Source organism: Nelumbo lutea, chromosome 2 (assembly GCF_056320005.1).
Source record: "Nelumbo lutea isolate HS-2025 chromosome 2, American lotus-T2T, whole genome shotgun sequence".
In the NCBI taxonomy this organism is placed as follows: domain Eukaryota; kingdom Viridiplantae; phylum Streptophyta; class Magnoliopsida; order Proteales; family Nelumbonaceae; genus Nelumbo; species Nelumbo lutea.
In genome coordinates this window covers 105,862,654-105,880,850 of record NC_142685.1, presented here as the reverse complement: position 1 = coordinate 105,880,850, position 18,197 = coordinate 105,862,654, and the positions used below count along the sequence as shown (strand labels likewise).

Here is an 18,197-nt window from a genome sequence, read left to right as displayed (position 1 = left end):
ATAATATAAAATATTACATATAATATAAATTATACATATCGTGTTATAATATTTATATATAAAATATATAATATAATATAAAATAACATGTACGCATATTGATGAGGCCAGATTTGGCCCTCTAGTGGAATTGTGACACATGGCACCTCATGCCAACTAAGTGTGGCCTCTTGGCAACTCGCCACAGGCAGCTCGCCATAGGCAACTCGCCATAAGCAGCTTGCCACAGGTAGCTCGCCATAGGCCGCTGGCCATAAGCAGCTCACCACGGGCAGCTCGCCATAAGCAGCTTACCACAGGCAGCTTGCCACTTGTAGGGTAGCTCGGTATAGGAGTAGTTTGACGTATCGCAGGAAGATCTCCTGCCTGACGACCTAGCCTAGACACCGACCCGCCAACTGACACGGGCGCTAACCTGACGACCTGGCCCAGACACTGACCCGTCGGTTAACACAGGCGTCGACCTGACAACCTGGCCCAGACACCGACTCGCCGACTGACGCAGGCGCCGCCCTGACAACCTGGCCCAGGCGCCAACTTGGCCGTCTGATACAAATGCCAGTCTGACGACCTCGAGGATTTCACCACTGTACCCCGGCTCTGATGGGGTGTGACGAGTCTTACCATTTGGAGGTAATCCCTGCTCTCTAGTTCTCTCGTTTCTCCAATATCATCTTCAAAGCTCTCTACAATCAGAGTGCTAACTTAAGTGTCGGAGAGCCCCCGCTAGGAAAATACCCCTAGGTCTTCTGATTCAGTTCTCGCAGGTCCCTCAGCTCCCGCCGCTTACAAAGAGGAGGAAAAGATGGAGTTCTTGCAGGTCCCTAAGCTCCCATTGCCTATAAAGGAAAGAAGACCACCTCATGCAGAGGGCAATCGGGTTGTGCTACACCAGGGAGCTCCACCATTCTCTAAGTCACAGGCCGCCTAGAAGGAAGTTCGCCACCAGGTAGCTCTCCACCAAGCAGTTCGCCACCAAGCAGTTCGCCACCAGGGAGCTCGCCACCAAGCAGTTCGGCACCAGGGAGCTCACCACCAGAGAGCTCGCCACCAGAGAGCTCGCCACCAGGCAGTTCGCCACCAAGCAGTTTGCCACTAGGCAGTTTGCCACCAGGCTGTTTGCCACCAGGCAATTTGCCCCCAAGCAATTCTCCACCAGGCAGTTCGCCACCAAGTAGCTCATCACCAAGGCACGTCACCACCAGGTCAAATAACGAGGTACTTAGCCAAAAAAAAATTACATCACAAAACATTGGTACGTGGCCAGAAACGGTTACATCACATATGTATACATTATACACAATATGTAAGTTTAAATATATGTAGACCGGGCTTGAATTATTAAGCCCAAGCCCGGTCCTAAAATTTGTGGGTCTGGGTCATAATTGAGCCTGAACACAAAACCCAGGTCCAAGCCCAGAATTTCTAAGCTGGACTTGTACAGGTTAGGTCGGGCTGGACTCAAATGATCATCCCTAATTATACCTAACAATTGGGTCAAAAAGTTTTGAATTAATTTTAGGTCCAGTTGAATTTTGGGTCGTGAAAACAAATGTTACACCCAAATCCTAAATGTTAGGATTAGGATCTATTCATGGGTCAATTTTGATCATTTAATTATCTGAATTTGAGAATAACCCGATCCGATTCAACACCTAATTGAGACCATTTAAGTGTTGAATAGTTTTAATATATATATATATATATATAATTTCTACAATATATAAGTAGTCTCAATTAGGTGTTGAATCGGATCGTGTTATTCTAACAATATATAAATAGCCTCAATTAGCTGTTGAATCGGATCGGGTTATTCTCAAATTCAGGTAATTAAATATGACACCCTAATTTGATTTTTTCGGGTTGAATTGAGTCGGTCTTTTAACAGGTTTAATTTAGACCCCTGTTCTAGAATCTCTCTCTTTGGTTGGCTATTCTTTGATTTAATGATTACATTGGCAGCAATCGATAGATTAGAATCTTTTATTCCAAAACTCACAATGGTAAGGCTGTTCAATCCTTTTTTTCATTTCCTTTCCCAAATTTACACTTTCAGATAGCAAACGAACAGCCTTTAGTCAAAATTCAAAAAGACAAAAAACTCGGTAAAATGTCCGCAATTTATGCTACAGACAGTTGGATAATTAGCCACGTGTCATGACCTGCTCTCTTGTAACAACTAGAGGAAACCGGATCTGCTCCTCACACCTGGCGCCTCATACACATTTTATCATACATTGGGAACATCTTCCCTACTTATATGTTTTTGAGAGACGCTCCCAATGCACGGTGGATATGCATGTGAGGCGCTCATTTGTGAGGAGCAGATCCCATCACTTGGATCATGTATTGGGAATATTTCTTTTGAATAATAATGTAATGGGAAATGCTCCCAATACATGGTGCGATGTATCTGTGAGATCAGTGTGAGGCGCCCTGTGTGAGGAATAGATCCGATCTCGGCCAACGCAAGGAGCAGCTTTCGTTAAAATCTGTCTGAGATGGCCCACTAGGTGGAGCCCATACTCATGGGTTTCTCTCTTCTATTATACTTCATCGAGGTTGAGGTCGTTTATGCTGCGACGGCCAGGGTATTGGGTGTTTTCCGGCGTGGTTGTCATTTTCCCGGCCACCATTTTTTGTCCTTGCCTTTGTTTATTTTTTCTGAGTTAAACTAAGGTGGTGATTGGCGTGATGAATTCTCTCACGGGAAAAATTATAAATAATGAATATAATATGGCTATCATTCTTTCGTTGTAAAGGTTCTTCGTAGTAAACAATTGGTGATGGTCGGGTAGTTGTCAAATAGGGTCCATTTGGTTTGCAATCAGAATAGGAAATCGAATGGGAATCGATATTTTTCGGAATTGGAATTGAAATGGTCTATTTTTATAGTCTGTTTCTTTTAAATAGGAATAGAAAGAGAAATGAAATTTGAAATAAGTGGAAATTAGACTTCATTGCTAAGGGAGGGGCAGGGAATGACCATTCCCTTAAATGAGAATATAATTCTAGTTCTGCACAACCAAACAGTTAGAATCATAATAACCCATTCTGATTCCAATTTACCCTATTCCTATGAGTCAAACGGGGTCTTAGTCTTTGAGGCTCTATTTGTTTGCAGTTCAATTTCATTTGCACTAATATAGATTCATGCAAGGGAGTGCAAATGAGAAATTTGCAAATTTTGATTGATTTCTCCTTATTTTTTGCTTTGATTAAGGACTCATCTTCTTTTTTACAGTTAAAATGCCAAATGCAGCCTTTGTTCTGCTAAATCTGCAATGCAAACAAAGTGGGTTCGGATTTCCATGCCCATTTTGCATTCATCTCGTCTGTTTTCACAAGTGCAAAGTTATACGACATATGCTAATGTTTGGCCTTTCCAATCGTTACAAAAAAAAATGTGCATTAAGCTCAGGGTTTTTATGACTGTTATGGAAGAGATATTCAATTTTCTAATTTATATTTTAAATCTTAATTGATGAATCAATTTTTGGTGATGTATCAATGTTTTGTGTTAAGTATTTCACCATTTGGTTTGAGCTGGGGGCAGATTAGGTGCCGAGTTAATTGGGCCGAGTTGGGCGGGTCAGGTGCCGAACTGACTAGGCCGAGCTAGGAAGGTTAAGTGACAAGCTGACTGGGCCGAGCTAGGTAGGTTAGGCGACGAGCTGACCAGAGTGTCGAGTTGCCTATTAGGTGCCGAGTTGACTAGAGTGTCAAGCTGCCTATTAGGTGTCGAGCTGCCTGTGAGGTGCCAGGCTGACTAGGTGCCAAGCTACCTGGGAGGTGTTGAGCTGCCTGAGAGGTGCCGAGCTGACCAGGTGTCGAGCTGCCTGGTGACGAGCTAGATTGATGAGATTCATTACTCTTTAGAGACCTGCAAAGAACCAAATGTCAAAGTACCTGGGGTGGCTAACCCAGCGAGGTCACTCCGATGCTTAAGTCAATACTGTCATAGTAGAGTACGAGCTAAAAATCATAAAGTATGAGAGATAGAATTTGCTTACTTGCTTACTTGCCCCCTATGCCATTGGGGTTGGTGCCTTTATATAGGCATTGTTTGGCGTGGACTTCATGCATCGCATCCGAGATTTCCGAGAGATCGCCTAAGTAGTCTAAGATTCCCTGAGGCAACCGCCATGCATGTTGACCACCCTCCGGATTGTTCGGCACATGGGCCAACTTCCAAAGATCGTGGGAGTGTTGGGATATGCATGTCGAATTTGTCGGCGAGCATGTCTCACAAGTTGCTAGATCGGTGGATATGCCAGGTTGACACCTGGGCCAGGTCGCGTTGGGCTAAGCTGCCAGTTTGGACACCATCAACTTGGCAAGTTGTTGCATGAGTGGTTCCAGGCGTCACCTAATTGTTCTGAGGTGCCACGTGTCACAATGTCATAAGAGGGCCAAATCCACTCTCATCACTAACCATTGTGGAAGAGCTTTTAAAATTTAATCCAACTATTGTAAGTTCAATCAAGGTTTTTAAAACTGAATCAGACAATAAGGTCAGGGGTTTGGTTCTCGAGTTGAACAATCCAATTGCTCAAACTAAACAAATGGCCTGTTCTGACAAAAAAATAAAAAAACGATCAAAATCATTGGACGATTCGAACGGTTTGATCATCCGGGTCAGCAATTTGCTGACCAAATCAATGGTTTTCGCAATATAATGATCCTAGGGTAAAATGGCCAACTGATTCTCAGTTTTCAGTCTGACCGTCTGATCCAATCTGGTTTTGAAAACCATGAGTTCAACTAGTGTAGTTGCAAAAGCCAACCAACCTACTTTGGTACACCTTGTGACCAAAATATCTAATAATATTTTGGGGTTTTTACTAAAACAAAGAAAAGTCAATGTTTTTTTTATAGAACCATGAAAATTGTAATTTGATCGAAAAAGAGAAAAACATAATAGCATTTGAAATGAAAAAATTGAATCGCATTGATGATCAATCACAACAATTAACTAAAACTCTTAAGTAAGAAATGGACATATTCCAATTTGCATGGGGACTAGAAGCCCTAGAAAGGGAAAAATGGTGAGGAAGAGCCCTAGAAAAGGAAAATTGGTGAGGGAGAGAGGGAGCTTGCGATCTCTCCCACCGCAAACGCCTCATATTGAAGGATGATGCATTTGGGCTTTTCTCTTTCGGGACTGTCACCACTTTGAAATCAAAAAACTCTAACAAACCAACCTTTGGGACTTCTGCTTATTCCTTCGTTCTCTGAAATGCAGAGAGGGTTGTTATATTGACAGGGGCGGAGCTAGGAAATTTTCATGAGGGGGATTAAAACCTATGGTGAATTGGGGGGAGGGGGAACAAATATGGATTGATGGTCATAGTGGGGGGCCAATCTATTGGAGTGGGGAATGGGAAAGAGGGAAACTTACATGAAATAGTGGGGGTTTTTGGGCCATAGGGGGCCATGGCTCCCCTGTGTCCCCCCTGACTCTGCCCCTGTATGCTGGGCCCAGAATGAGTTTTTGCGTGAGAGCATGCCTTTTTGGGCCCTCAAAGATAGTTATTGGTTCCACAAAGAAACGATTCACATTTCTTTGGGCCTCAAATATAGGGATGGCAATTTTTCTCATTTCCCTAATTCCCATGGGGCTCTACCTTGAATGGGACAAAGATGGTAATGATTTTCTTCCCTGGGATCTCCACTAATATATATGTATATATGTATGTATGTATGTATATGTTATATATGTATATATATGTAATATATATTTATATATTAATATTTTAAAAATATAATTTAATATGTTTGAATCTTTTGTAATAGGATTGTCAATTTTAATTATTTTTATTTTTTATTTTTTAAATAAAATAAAAATAAAAACTAAATGATTAACATTATAAAAATCACAGGAAATGAAGATCCGATGGGGATGAGGATAACCTTCTTCCCATTATCAGAGACAAGGACCGGGATGGGGATAACTTTATCTCAGTTAATGGGGACAGAGATGGGGATGGGAATTTTCGCAGGGACGGTGACCCTGCTCCGTTGCCATTCCTACTCAAAGATAGCTTATCGGTTACACAAAGAAACGGGTCAGATCGGGAGATTAATACAGCCGATTGGATTTGAATGAATCGGGTCGCATCCGGGTGCAATATATCCGGTTCACTTTTGCATGAGCACCAGCTCTGAAAAGGAATACTACCCGATCCGGGTATTAGTTAGATTCTCCATTGGTTAACGGTTATGTATCTTTCCGATTCCGAGTATCGAGGTCCGACATATTTGATATAGATCATATTAGGTTTTTAAATCATTTGCTCCATTTTAGGATTGGAGGATTTCTTTTCGGGGTGCAACCCGATCCGAAAACATCTAGGCGATTCGACCGATTCCGGTGTTCGTTGACCGAGTTATGAAACGGTAGAAGTTCGGACTTCGGTGTCCGGCAACAACAAAGTTCATTACTCTGGTGGACCGTGGACGACTCTTTTAGTTTTCAGCTCTTTCATCTTGCGAAGAAGAGTTTGCAATCTACAGCAGAAGAGATACAAAAATGGCTTCCTTCATTTCTCGTAGATTTGCTTGTACACTCCTAAAACCCTCTTATTCTTCTTCTGTTTCTGTATTTTCCAGCCATATGACCTTCCAAAATCGTATCCCAAGCTCCTTCATTCACGTCTCTCACTCAGACTCCGGTTTCAGATTCTCAAGGTTCTCAGCACAGAAGCTCGGAAACCCTGGTTTCCATCCATCTAACTTGCTCACCTCTCTCTCAGGTTCGAGAAGCAATCTAGGTCCAATCGTTTTCCCAGAAGAAAAACCCACAAACTCCAATCCCCCTTTCATCAGGTTATATTCAATTTCTGCAACTAAACCCAGAACTCCTGCTCATCTAGTTGAAAGACCCTTGAATTCTAAATTTAATTGGTTACCAGAGAAAACACTCAGAAACCCAGAGCTTAGATTTTTCTCAACTTCTTCAGATGATTTCGATTCTGAGAAATCCAATTACCCCAGTCAAAACCCGAAATTCAAACATCAAGAGATCGAGGGACCTACGGTCGAACGCGATGTCTCTGCTCTGGCCAATGAAACCCGAGATGTGTTAGAAGGACTGATGAAGACCATCTTTGATCTAAGCAAAGCTCTTGCCTTTCTGGGTCTTGTCCAGCTCGGCTGCGGTGCTTGGATTTCTTACATTACTCGATCTGCTCCGATTACGGAGGTCTCAATCCAGAGCTTGATGGCATTTGCATTCCCCTTCTCATTGGCATTCCTGCTCCGGCGGTCGTTGAAGCCAATGATCTTCTTCAGAAAGATGGAGGAACGAGGTCGGTTGCAGATTCTAACTCTAACCCTTCAGATCGCTAAGAATTTGAATCTCCTCTTTGTTCGAGTGCGTGGGGTTTCTTTGTTGTGTGTCGTGGGGATGTCAGCCGGATTGTTGTTTACTGTGTTCACGAGATGAGTTCTCAATTCCGTTCTGAATAAAAAGTTCTCTCTCTTTTGGGGTTTCCAATAGGATATCTTAGCACAAATTGACAGTACGATATTGTTTCATTCTGTATTGACTCGGTTACTACCAGGCAAATAAGACAGGAAGATTTACAGTAAACCAGGTAAGGATCGATGTGGAAACGTGTTATAATTCAGGTGCCCATTGACACGACCAAGGACCCACTTTAAATGCTCGGGCATTGGGTTCTACTCCCGAATGTCTCTGCATTCATGAGGCTCTTTGTCAATCAAATTGCTGTTTCCCCGGAGATAGCTTCTTCTCCAAATGGTCTGCCCTGTTGAAGTAACCATGCACATAGTTGATGCAGAGATTCTAAAGCTTCAGCTCTTTGCTGGATTTGATTATCCCTTTGGGTCCTGGTGTCATCACCATGTAGAGTAGTCAGTGTACTCATTAATGAAATGTCATTGGTAATCCTTTTTATGTCATGAATGACATCTTTTCCTGTTTTCTCTGAATGATTAAGGTCTTTGCTGACTTTGATTATCCCATTAAATTCTATGGCTGCATTTTTGGATGTCATTCAATCTGGGAGCATGTATGGAGTACGCAATGGGATCAAATTTATGCATTTGCTGTAAGACGCAGCTTCGTACCACATCAACATGCCTAGCAGTTGGTGTGGTAAATGATGTAATTCCATTGTTAGGTGGACTGGTGGGCTTAGGCCTGGAATTGCATATTTCTATTTTTGTGGTTTTAGTAGAACCAGCACCTCCAACCTCTATTATCAGCTTCTCTAACATCATCTGGATACTTTGCTAAACACATCTTCTGTGATCACTCATTTGTCTTGATAAGAACCTCTTCCACTTTATGTGAATGTTCGGATGGTTGATCCTTTTTTTCTCCTTTGTAGTTACCCATTGTCATCATAACCAAGGTGATATTATGCTAATGTTTTCCATCTATTGCAAACTATCGGGATTGGTTTGCTTTTCTTCACCATTAGCAGTCATCTCACTATTGTCAGGCACTGTCATCTGTAGTGGATAAACCATCTTGGTGTCATGTTTATCTGTTTTAGGGACAGAGGCTGTTGATAGCTCCTTATTGTGCAAGTTCCTTGGCTGTAAATTAGTGATTTCTGCAATTTGGATCAAAATTTATTGCTATTTCAGAGAATCCAATCTTGGTTCTTTGCCTCTATTATGTTTGCCGGCAGTGGACTTGCTAGAAAATCAACTTAGCATTGGCTTATTTCTTGAGTTTTTTGCAGACTTAATAGCTCTGCAGCCTAAAATGTGGATAAATGGTGGCATCAGAAATCAGATTATAATTGATTAGATCAATGTTTTAAAACACGGAGGCGTGATGCAAGGCATACCACTACCTGCAGGTGTAAGGCATAGTTCAAAATACAACAAGAAGGTATAAGCCTCCTTAAGGAGGATCTCCTCAGCATTGTCTTGATCAATGCCTCTGGTGTGCACCTCCGGGTGTTTTGAGGCGCTTTGCCTGGAGGCATGCACTGTTGGTCTATTTTCTAGCTTCTTCCTCAGCATTGTCTTGATCAATTGTTTGCCGTAAATGAACAGAGTTCTTTTTTTCATTCAGTAATTGCAGTATGGCATAGAAGGGCATGAGAATGAAGTTAGGGTCCTGAAACTTGCAATATAGATGAATAACACAGTTGGAACTTGGGTGTGGGGAAATGGAGGGATTGTTTATCTTGTTAATCAGTCCAAATGAACAAGACAATACTAAATTGAAGTTAGGGTCAAGAAATCTAGATAAACTGAAAGACTTACTGGAGCTCTAGATGCACGTTGTTTGTTGTACAGCAATTTCACACATACAGCAACCTGATAAAGAGTTACTTACCAGCGGACTACAGATGGAGATATGTGAAATGAAACTACGTAGTGACCAAATATCTAATTTGTAGTTGTAAGGCATATCTGTAACTCTGCGAGGATTTGTGGGCACATACAGTAGGGAGACCCCACAACCTGTATAGCATTTAAAGTGCATCTCTGACTCTGAGGTTGATGAAAGCGTCTAGCCAAGTATTGGGGAACATGAGTGCCCCAAAAGTTTAAAGAGAATTCATATATTAAAGAGAAGTTTTTGGCTTTCTGATTCTTGACTCTTGAGCATCTGCTTGGGAACTTCCTTTGGTTACAAGGTATAATTAGTCAGTATATGAATATCTCAAGTTTCCCAAAAACGACTCTTCCACTTCTTCATTCTGGCATATCTTCAAGGCTATTGCGTTTGGAAGAAGGCACTGACTTTGAGATGAATTGGTAAGCCTTGAGAAATGCCATGTCTGTAATGGGAGAATCGGAGAGACTAATTTTCGGTGCAATGCCTTTTAGCGGCTAAATCTTCTGCAAATCAAACCAAAAAAAAGACCATACAGAGGTCTGTCAAGCTTCTAAATAACCGACAAACCGAGCGAAAAACACACACCAAAAGACACGCCTAACATCACGAAAACTTTGCACCCACAATGAATCGAGCATTACAACGGCCATTGTTAACATTGATAAAAAGAAGGGAAATGCCTGATTAGCTTAAGCACGTCAATTCTCAAAACTCTGAAGGCAATGCCTCCACAACCCCCTCTATAAGGAATTAAGGATCATATGTTTTTTTTTTCTCTTGGTGGCCTATGCCCTATTGCCTGGTTCAATGCTCTTATCTCAAGTATGCCTAATAGCTGGTTGGCCGCTTGCAACCACCAATTTTCAGCACATTTAGCATTCCGTCTTTTGATTACGATATCAAGATGACAAAAATGAAGAAAATGAAAATGTACAAATTTCAAGTGGATCATAGATGCCTTTTTTGAGCTTTCCATCTCTAAAACTTTGACACGTACGTACGATTAATAAGCCCTTATTCGTTTGCAGTGCCATTTCATTTGCACTGGTGAAAGCAAATGAATTGGATGCAAATCCTGGTTCATTCTTGTTTTAAATTTTACTTTATTCTGATTTTTTTGGCATTAGAAATGAAGTGAAATAAAACTTAAAAGCAGGTAATAATTGAAGCATAAGTGGATTGGGTTTTGTGCAAATGAAATTACATTACAAAACAAATCAGAGCCTAGGCACAAGATTGCACTCACTGAATGTGATCGATGCCGTGCTTTCACAAGGCCAAATAAACAGATTTAAAGACATTTGAGAGTCCTCCCTACAATAGCCACGATTTTACACATTCTTTCAGTAGCAAATTTTTTCTATAAGAAAGACGCTGAGACAAGCCATTCACTTGTGCTTTGTCTTCTTGGATTGCTTACGGCTTTCAACCTTCTTCCTTGCTGCTTCAAATTCCTCTTCGGTGGGCTCTGGATGTGATGCACCGCCATTATATTTTGCCATCAGTGATGAGAACATGGAATCAAATTGTTCTTTCCTCTGGCTTCGTCGTTGAGAAATAACTGCGAGCAACTCTGATTCAGACTCTTTATTTGATCTGCAATCATTTTTTAAAAAAAGTGGGTTAGGTTGGAAACAATCGAGTTTTCATGAAGTGAAACAAATATTTTGAGTGGGAGGCCAACTTTTTTCTTCGTTTTAGAGGATCAGTAGGTGGCTCTGTTTCAGCTATTTGCTTTGCCCACTTCTGGTAGGCTTTGGTTGCTTTAAGCTCTCCTGTCGAGGAAAAGTCTTTAATGTTATCAATCATGATTCATTGGTAGCTAGAGCCTGAAATCCATAAATATCATCCCTTTCAAAAAAGAAAAATGCATAAATATCACCCAAGGAATAGCAAGCACCCCTGGACAGTCCAGCACATTAATATGCTAAAGAATCGTAACAAGATAGGCACAAGAAACCCTACCTGCAGCTATAGCCTCATCAAGAATATCCTTGAACCTGTGTGAATCCAGTTTAGGATCTGAACAGAGCATCGAACAGAAAAGCCTGTTGTGAACATCTCAAATGTCAATAACCTGTGACTAGGGTGCTCATGATAAACTGAAGAACCGAAAAAAACAACTGAAACCAAGAAACTAAACCAACCAGTATATATTTAGTATTTTAAAAAATATTATAATATTATATTTATATTATATTCATAATTATCCATTTATGATATAATATTATCTATATATTATGTATAAATATATATTAGACCCAGTCATGGGTCACAATATATGTATATGCAAACCTCTAGAGTCCATAACTTTGCACTTAGTTATCCAATTGGGGTAATCTTTATGTTGATTTTGGGTAACTTTTCCAAGATCTCTGTGTTCCACCTTGTCCCACTATTTTTGCCCAAAAAAACCCTTTTTTGACCTCAAATCTCAATTTTTAGATTTTTATAAGTTCAAAATTAAAAACTGAAATAAAAAAGTATAAATTAGACATGAAATAATGCAAATATTTCATGTAAAATGTAATTATTGCATTTGATTTTTAAAACACTGATTTATATTATATTTTTTCTGAGAAGCAAAAAAACACTTATATATATAGATAATATATAAATATAAAAAACCAAAGAACCAAACCGGTTAACTGGTTAAACAAGAGATTCAGTTTGGCACTTTAGAAAAACTGAAGGGACTGGTTTCAAAAATGTGTCCATGGTTCGGTACCCCTACCTGTGACCTTGTACCAGAGGAAAGACAGCATTACACAAAATTGTATACCTGTTCATTTTGCCCTTGTACTTCTGAAAAAGATCCTTCAAATCATTTTTCTCTGAATCAGACCCTCGGTAGTTTGCTTCAAACTCTTCAATATCAGCTTCTGTGACCTGCCATTAAAACAAACTAAGGAGTTTATCTCTATGCCTAAATAATGTTAACAAGAAACAGGAATCTGAAATTTTTATTATGCAAATACAATTGGTAGCACCTTTTTGTACATTGTTCTGAAATAGTCATGCAGATTTTGAGCAACTTCCCCTGCAAGGTCCTGCTCAAAATAACAATAGTCAGATGCAGAAAGTGGATAATTTTCTAGTAACAAATTAATCCAACAGAAAAGTCACAAAAAAGCAAGAGTGCTTTCAGGAGCTACTCACAGCATCATCAATACATCCAGTTTGATCATATAGTGCCCTTTTCTCTTCATCTCCAAGAATAGATATCACCTTCTGTAGTTGCTGAAATTTCTCTTTGGCTTCCTAGAAGCAGAAAAACAAAGCACACTAAAGACATGGACCAATCCACAATAATACAACAGAAAATGGTGATTGGCATTATTGAGTTGAAAAAGTAAGACTTTCACCTCATCTCCAGGGTTCTTATCTGGATGTAAGCGCAGTGCCAATTTATAATATGCTTTTTTAATTTCCTGTTGTGATGCTGTTCTCTCCACACCAAGAATCTACAAGAGCATTACTTCATCAGAATTTTTGTGATCTTCAATTCACAGAAGTGGTGACGAAATAATGTACAGTACATTACAAAGCAAAAAAAAATAATGTATGCTAAACAACAAGTAATAAAAAACATACTCCAAGAGCTACATTTTGTGGTTCATCATGAGAATCTAAGAATTCAATGATAGACAATACATTCATCATAAAAAAAATGATAGACAATAGGAGGACACCATATAAACCAGATATAACATTGCGTTAGGGTGGGTGGATTACAATTTAGAACTTAGAAGTCACTCTTTTTTATTTTTCACTTGCACGACATAACCTCCAGAGAGGAATCAAGACGTCATAGTTCCAGTGAGTCGGAGGCAGAGGAGGAAGTCAGTAGTAGAGACTGAGAGACAGAGAGACAAAGCCTCTTCTATATATTTTTCTTTTATTTGAGTGAAGGACTTCACAGCTGGCCACCTAATATTGGTTTTGTTATTTTGTAAGCTGGACTGGACTGGACCAACTTGGTTTGGGTTTTAGTTGGGTTAAACAGGTTTGTTGCCTTTTATAAGCCTATGCTCTGCATTGATGTAGCTGCCACCATATAGCTGGGAATTGGGATAAGGTTTGAATGATGATGATGATTTGTGGGACACTTGTACTTACAGGTGAAGCTTTAATAGTGGGGTGAGTATTTCAAATTGGTTGTGTTTTCCTAGATTTCATCAAGGTTTTGAAAGGCTAAAGGCAAATGCAAATGTAAGACAGATGGGACCAAAGAGTCAATGTATAACTGTATAAGCCTCGTTTATCAAAAAAGAAAAAACTGTATAAGCCTCAAAAAAGTTCAAAAAATAGCGAATGTTCTGTAAAGCATATAATAGCATAAAAAGCAATCAGGTAAGTTACTACTGTAATCTCTCTCTAATATTATTAATTGAATTCATAACAACAACAACAATAAAACTAACAGAAAACTAACACAATAAAACAGAAACTAGAACATTATCCTAAACTCTATTGCTATTTATCAGGTCCTGATTTAATACATTTAAAATCCAGCATAGAAGAGTACCATTAGACAAAGGCTCAATTTTTCCTTTGATCAAAATAGGGTTTGGTTTTCCTGATGCATTTCTTAATTCATGACTAAACTATCAACTATGTCACCATCCAGTTCACCTAACATTAAAAAGATCTGACAAGCTAAGGTCAGGGAACTACAAGAAGTTAACACTATAGGACAACTAAGAGGCTAGGGCAACAACAACATTGAGAATATTTCAAACCTCAAAAATCGATTGGGCTCAGAAGCAACCCAGATTTGGGGATTTTGGCAAATAAGAATAGCCATTTTTTAGGGTCATGCAATTGACAGTATCTCACAAACTACAGCATGTTGACTGCTCTTTAGCACAATTTTATGTAGTTACCACCTTGATCCGGAATTTAATAGGATTTAACTCTACTTATACCAGTTAATATTTTATTAAGAAAAGCCATGGCCCTTTTTTGGTTGAAATGCAAAATTTTCATTTTTTTTGGTTTATGGGACCAAAATACCCAAAATCTCAGTTTGTTATAACTTTAGCATGTATTATTATTAAATTATAGTTTGAGATCAAGTTAGAAAAGTGGCAAGTATTCATGGGCTGGAGCACAATGGATGAGACGCTGGAATCAGAGCTAGGATCACAAGCAATTCTCCTTGGAAAGCCATTCATGACCTGCTACCAGTTTTCATTCCTAATATCAAGTATGACTTGAATTCCGATAACTCCATAAAATTTTGGAAACAAACCTAGGTGGGGAGCGCCCCTCTAAAGGATCAGTTTCCGTCTTTGTATGCCCTTTCTGATTTGAAAAATGAGTCGATCTCGTCTTTCACCACCCCGTCCTCTTCCATTTCTAGGATTGGGTGGAACTTGGGTCTAAGAAGGGATTTGAGGGACTCAGACTTCGACTGTATTTCGAGCCTTCTTGCACTTCTTGATAACGTTGTCTTAAACCCCACTAGGGCAGATTCTAGAATTTGGACACCTACCCCCAATGGCACTTTTTCTTGTGCTTCATTCTTCAAAGTCTTAAGTCAGTCCACCAATCCTACATTGTCCCCTTTCCATGTTGGTGAGGTTTGGTGCAGAGCTATACCTCCTAGGGTTGGTAGTTTTTGTTGGGAAGCCTATTTAGAAAGAATCAACACTGGTGATCTACTCCAAAAGAAGAGACCCAATACTTGCTTGTCACCTCAATGGTGTGTTCTGTGTAAAGCAGATGGGGAGACTGGTTTTCACCTAATGGTGTCTTGCCACTTCGCAAGATCATTGTGGGATTGGGCTTTGTCCTTATTTGGATGCAGTTGGAATCCCCCATCAGACATGCAGGGCCTTTTCTCCCCTTCCTTTTTCAAGTGGCGGTTAAAAAGGGGAAGGACAATGTGGAGAGGACTAAGGGCCACAGTATGTTGGATATTGTGGGAAGAAAGAAACTCCAGGATATTCTCAGAAACTCAGAGAGGGCTAGCAGATCTGAGGGCTATCATACACTTTAGGGCGGTACAGTGGCTGAAATCTTTGGAAATATTCACAGATTACATTGTGGATGACATGTTGAGGAAGTGGGGTGAAAATGCAAATTGCACGCAGACTAAGTCAGTAATGAGTGTGGCTTGGACCCCCCAACTAGTGGATTCTTGAAATTAAACTTTGATGGATGCAGTAGGGGAAACCCAGGACAATCAGGGATCGGGGGTGTTTTTAGAGATGATAATGGAGTCATCTCTACTATGTTCTCAGGCCCAATTAGAGTGGGTGACTCCCTTAGAGCTGAGATATGTGCAGTTATGGAAGGAGCCCGAAAAGCTAAAGAATTGAACATCAGGAAACTTATAATTGAATGGGTTTCAGAGGTGGTGATAGGGTAGCTGACTAAAGATCAAAATGATTTATGGAAGTATAATAATGAGAAGAAGAAATTCAAATGGCTGGTGCGGGAGATGGAAGTTAAGACATGTTGGATTAAAAGATCAGCTAATTCCCTAGCTGACGATTTAGCAAAACAAGGGGCAGAAAGGGATTCTTTGTTTTGGGCTAAGCTGTAACGTTAGTGTCTTTGTATCCTTGTATTTTTTTTCCTTTCTTGAAGTTCTTTGTGGCTTTTGGAAGATAAGTGTGTTTGTCTTCCACTTGTAAATTTTCTAATGATGAATTAATGAAAGTGTTATTGATCAAAAATAAATATCAAGTTAGAAAAGTTGTAGGAGCAATAAGAAAGAAAACTCAGTATTTGAAATTAAACACTAGTACAAGAATTACAACTGTTTAAACTCATCCGGAATCAAAATGCCTTTATTGGAATTGTGTCACATCTAGAAGAGACCATGCATGCCGTTGCCACATCCTGAGTACTGCTTATACATGAATTTAAGATGTGGATATTATCAACGTCTGCAATGATTAACTCTAAATTAATGTTAAACATTTTTTATCAGCAACAAAGATAATGTTTAAACAATGTAAAAGAAAGAAAATATGTCGAAATTTGCATATTCAAACATAAAGATATAAACGTACAAAGAAACGGCACTCCTTAACTGGTTCGATGGAATTTTTCAAAACCAAGAATGTGAGATAGAACTGAATTGCTTTCAGGTTATAAAAATGAAGCAAAACAAATCAATGGGCATACAAAATAGGAACACAATGAACGACAACAAAAGTAAAGCCAACGAAATTAACTGATTTCTTAACAAATACAAAAAAATGAAAAGAAATTTTCCACGTTAAGCAAATGAAAACCTAACTCTCAATCTAGGGCACAAGATCATGTGACACTAGCACCAAACGAAGCCCTCAAAATCACATCGGAGGAAATATCAAAGTTAGAGAAGTTCAGAGGGGAGACCCAGGAAGTGAGGAATGAGAGAGGGAACTACCTCATACAAACTCTTCTCTTTCTTCGGAGATTTGCTGAGATCCTCCTGGTTTCCGTGGTGCTCCCCATCAGCGTCATCAGAAACCCTAGTTTTCTTCCTCTTCGCCATTCCAGGGGCAAAACCTAAGCTCCGTCTCTCGGAAGCGAAATGAAACCTTCTATAAGCAAAAGAAGAAGAGGGAGAATAGAGGAAGAAACCTAGCACAGTCCCTATTCGCCGAAACATTCCCGCCATTTCTTGCGTGCTGCATTTTATCTCGGTTCTCTTTTCCCGCCGAACGATCCAGTGTTATGGTTATACCAACTTTTCTGTTACATACAATTAATCAGACGGTTTCGATAATCACAAGCAGTATATTGTTCATAATCAACGCTGAGATTTAGTAATGAACACTGTAGGTGTAGCCTTTCTCGTATCTTTCTATCGTACTCAAATTACACACCATCCATCTCGCAACTCCTTTTATGCCCTTAACTCGGCCAGCATGAGAAAGAAACTTGGGCCGGCAGGATCTGAATTCATGAGTCACCAGGACTGACATGGACCAGTTCACTGGCCGCACAATTGAACCTGCTGACGAGATCGGCTTCTATCGGTGCAAATCTGTGCCGACATCATTCTAACTGATACGGGTGTCCATGAAAAACCGAAAAATCAAACCGAATCGAGAAAATCAAACCATAAAATGTGGTTAATTGAACCAATCTCTTCTGTTTCGGTTTAGGATTTTTGAAATTTCGAAGAATTGGTTTGGTTTTCGATTAACCTACAAAAAAACCGATCATTAACCGAACAGACCAATATATATATTTTTAATATATGTCAAATATTTTTTATGTATTATATAAAATATATATTTATATTATATTTATAATGACCTATTTATAAATATATTATATATTTTTCAAATATTTACAATATATTATATATCATTTATTATTTATAACATAACATTTTATATATATTTGTATAATATATATTATAAATATAAAAAACCGAAGAATCGAATTGGTCAAAAATCGAAACTGGTGGTACCTGTTTGGTTTCGATTTGAGTTGGAAAAAAGTGGTACCACTGGTTCGGTTTACCAAAAAAAGTGCCATGGTTCGATTAACCGAATCGTGGATACCCCTACTAACAGCCTTTTGTAACCTTGCATTGGGAATATCTCCCCATGAAATAAAGCACACAAATAGGGAGATGTAATCTCAATGCAAGACAATAAAAACTGCCCAATCGAGTTTTGCCCTGACTGAAGCCGAACTTAGGGGTGGATTCGAGCCGAGCTAAGCCGAATAGTACTAGGCTCGAGATTATTCTACAAGGCTCAAGCTCGAGCTTGAACTCGGTTCGAGCCAGAACCTTGAGCTCGAGCTCGGTTCGAGTCAAAACCTTGAGCTCGAGCTCGGCTCAAGTCAAAAATTCATAAGCTAAAGCTCAATTTTGAGAAAATGTATTTTATAAAAAAATAAAAATTATATA

The 18,197-nt window shown here is 39.6% G+C and overlaps 2 protein-coding genes and 1 long non-coding RNA gene across 3 annotated transcripts; 2 read left to right on the top strand and 1 right to left on the bottom strand.

The window, feature by feature from the left end:
• Positions 1-420: 420 nt before the first annotated feature.
• Positions 421-1,536, top strand: LOC148872531 (uncharacterized). The gene is made up of 2 exons (XR_016106479.1): positions 421-633; positions 768-1,536. It is a non-coding gene; the product is annotated as an uncharacterized LOC148872531 (long non-coding RNA).
• A 4,451-nt stretch (positions 1,537-5,987) lies between these two features.
• Positions 5,988-7,956, top strand: LOC148872530 (uncharacterized). Its single transcript, XM_088973770.1, has one exon. The coding sequence runs from the start codon at positions 6,533-6,535 to the stop codon at positions 7,445-7,447; it is 915 nt and encodes a 304-aa protein (XP_088829896.1). The 5' UTR covers positions 5,988-6,532; the 3' UTR covers positions 7,448-7,956.
• Positions 7,957-10,512: 2,556 nt separating this feature from the next.
• On the bottom strand, positions 10,513-17,201 carry LOC148872529 (chaperone protein dnaJ 6-like). The gene is made up of 8 exons (XM_088973769.1): positions 16,716-17,201; positions 12,694-12,792; positions 12,488-12,589; positions 12,319-12,378; positions 12,111-12,217; positions 11,294-11,376; positions 11,013-11,103; positions 10,513-10,924 (listed from the first exon to the last, which is right to left on the bottom strand). The coding sequence occupies exons 1-8, from the start codon at positions 16,947-16,949 to the stop codon at positions 10,717-10,719; spliced, it is 984 nt and encodes a 327-aa protein (XP_088829895.1). The 5' UTR covers positions 16,950-17,201; the 3' UTR covers positions 10,513-10,716.
• Positions 17,202-18,197: the final 996 nt, after the last annotated feature.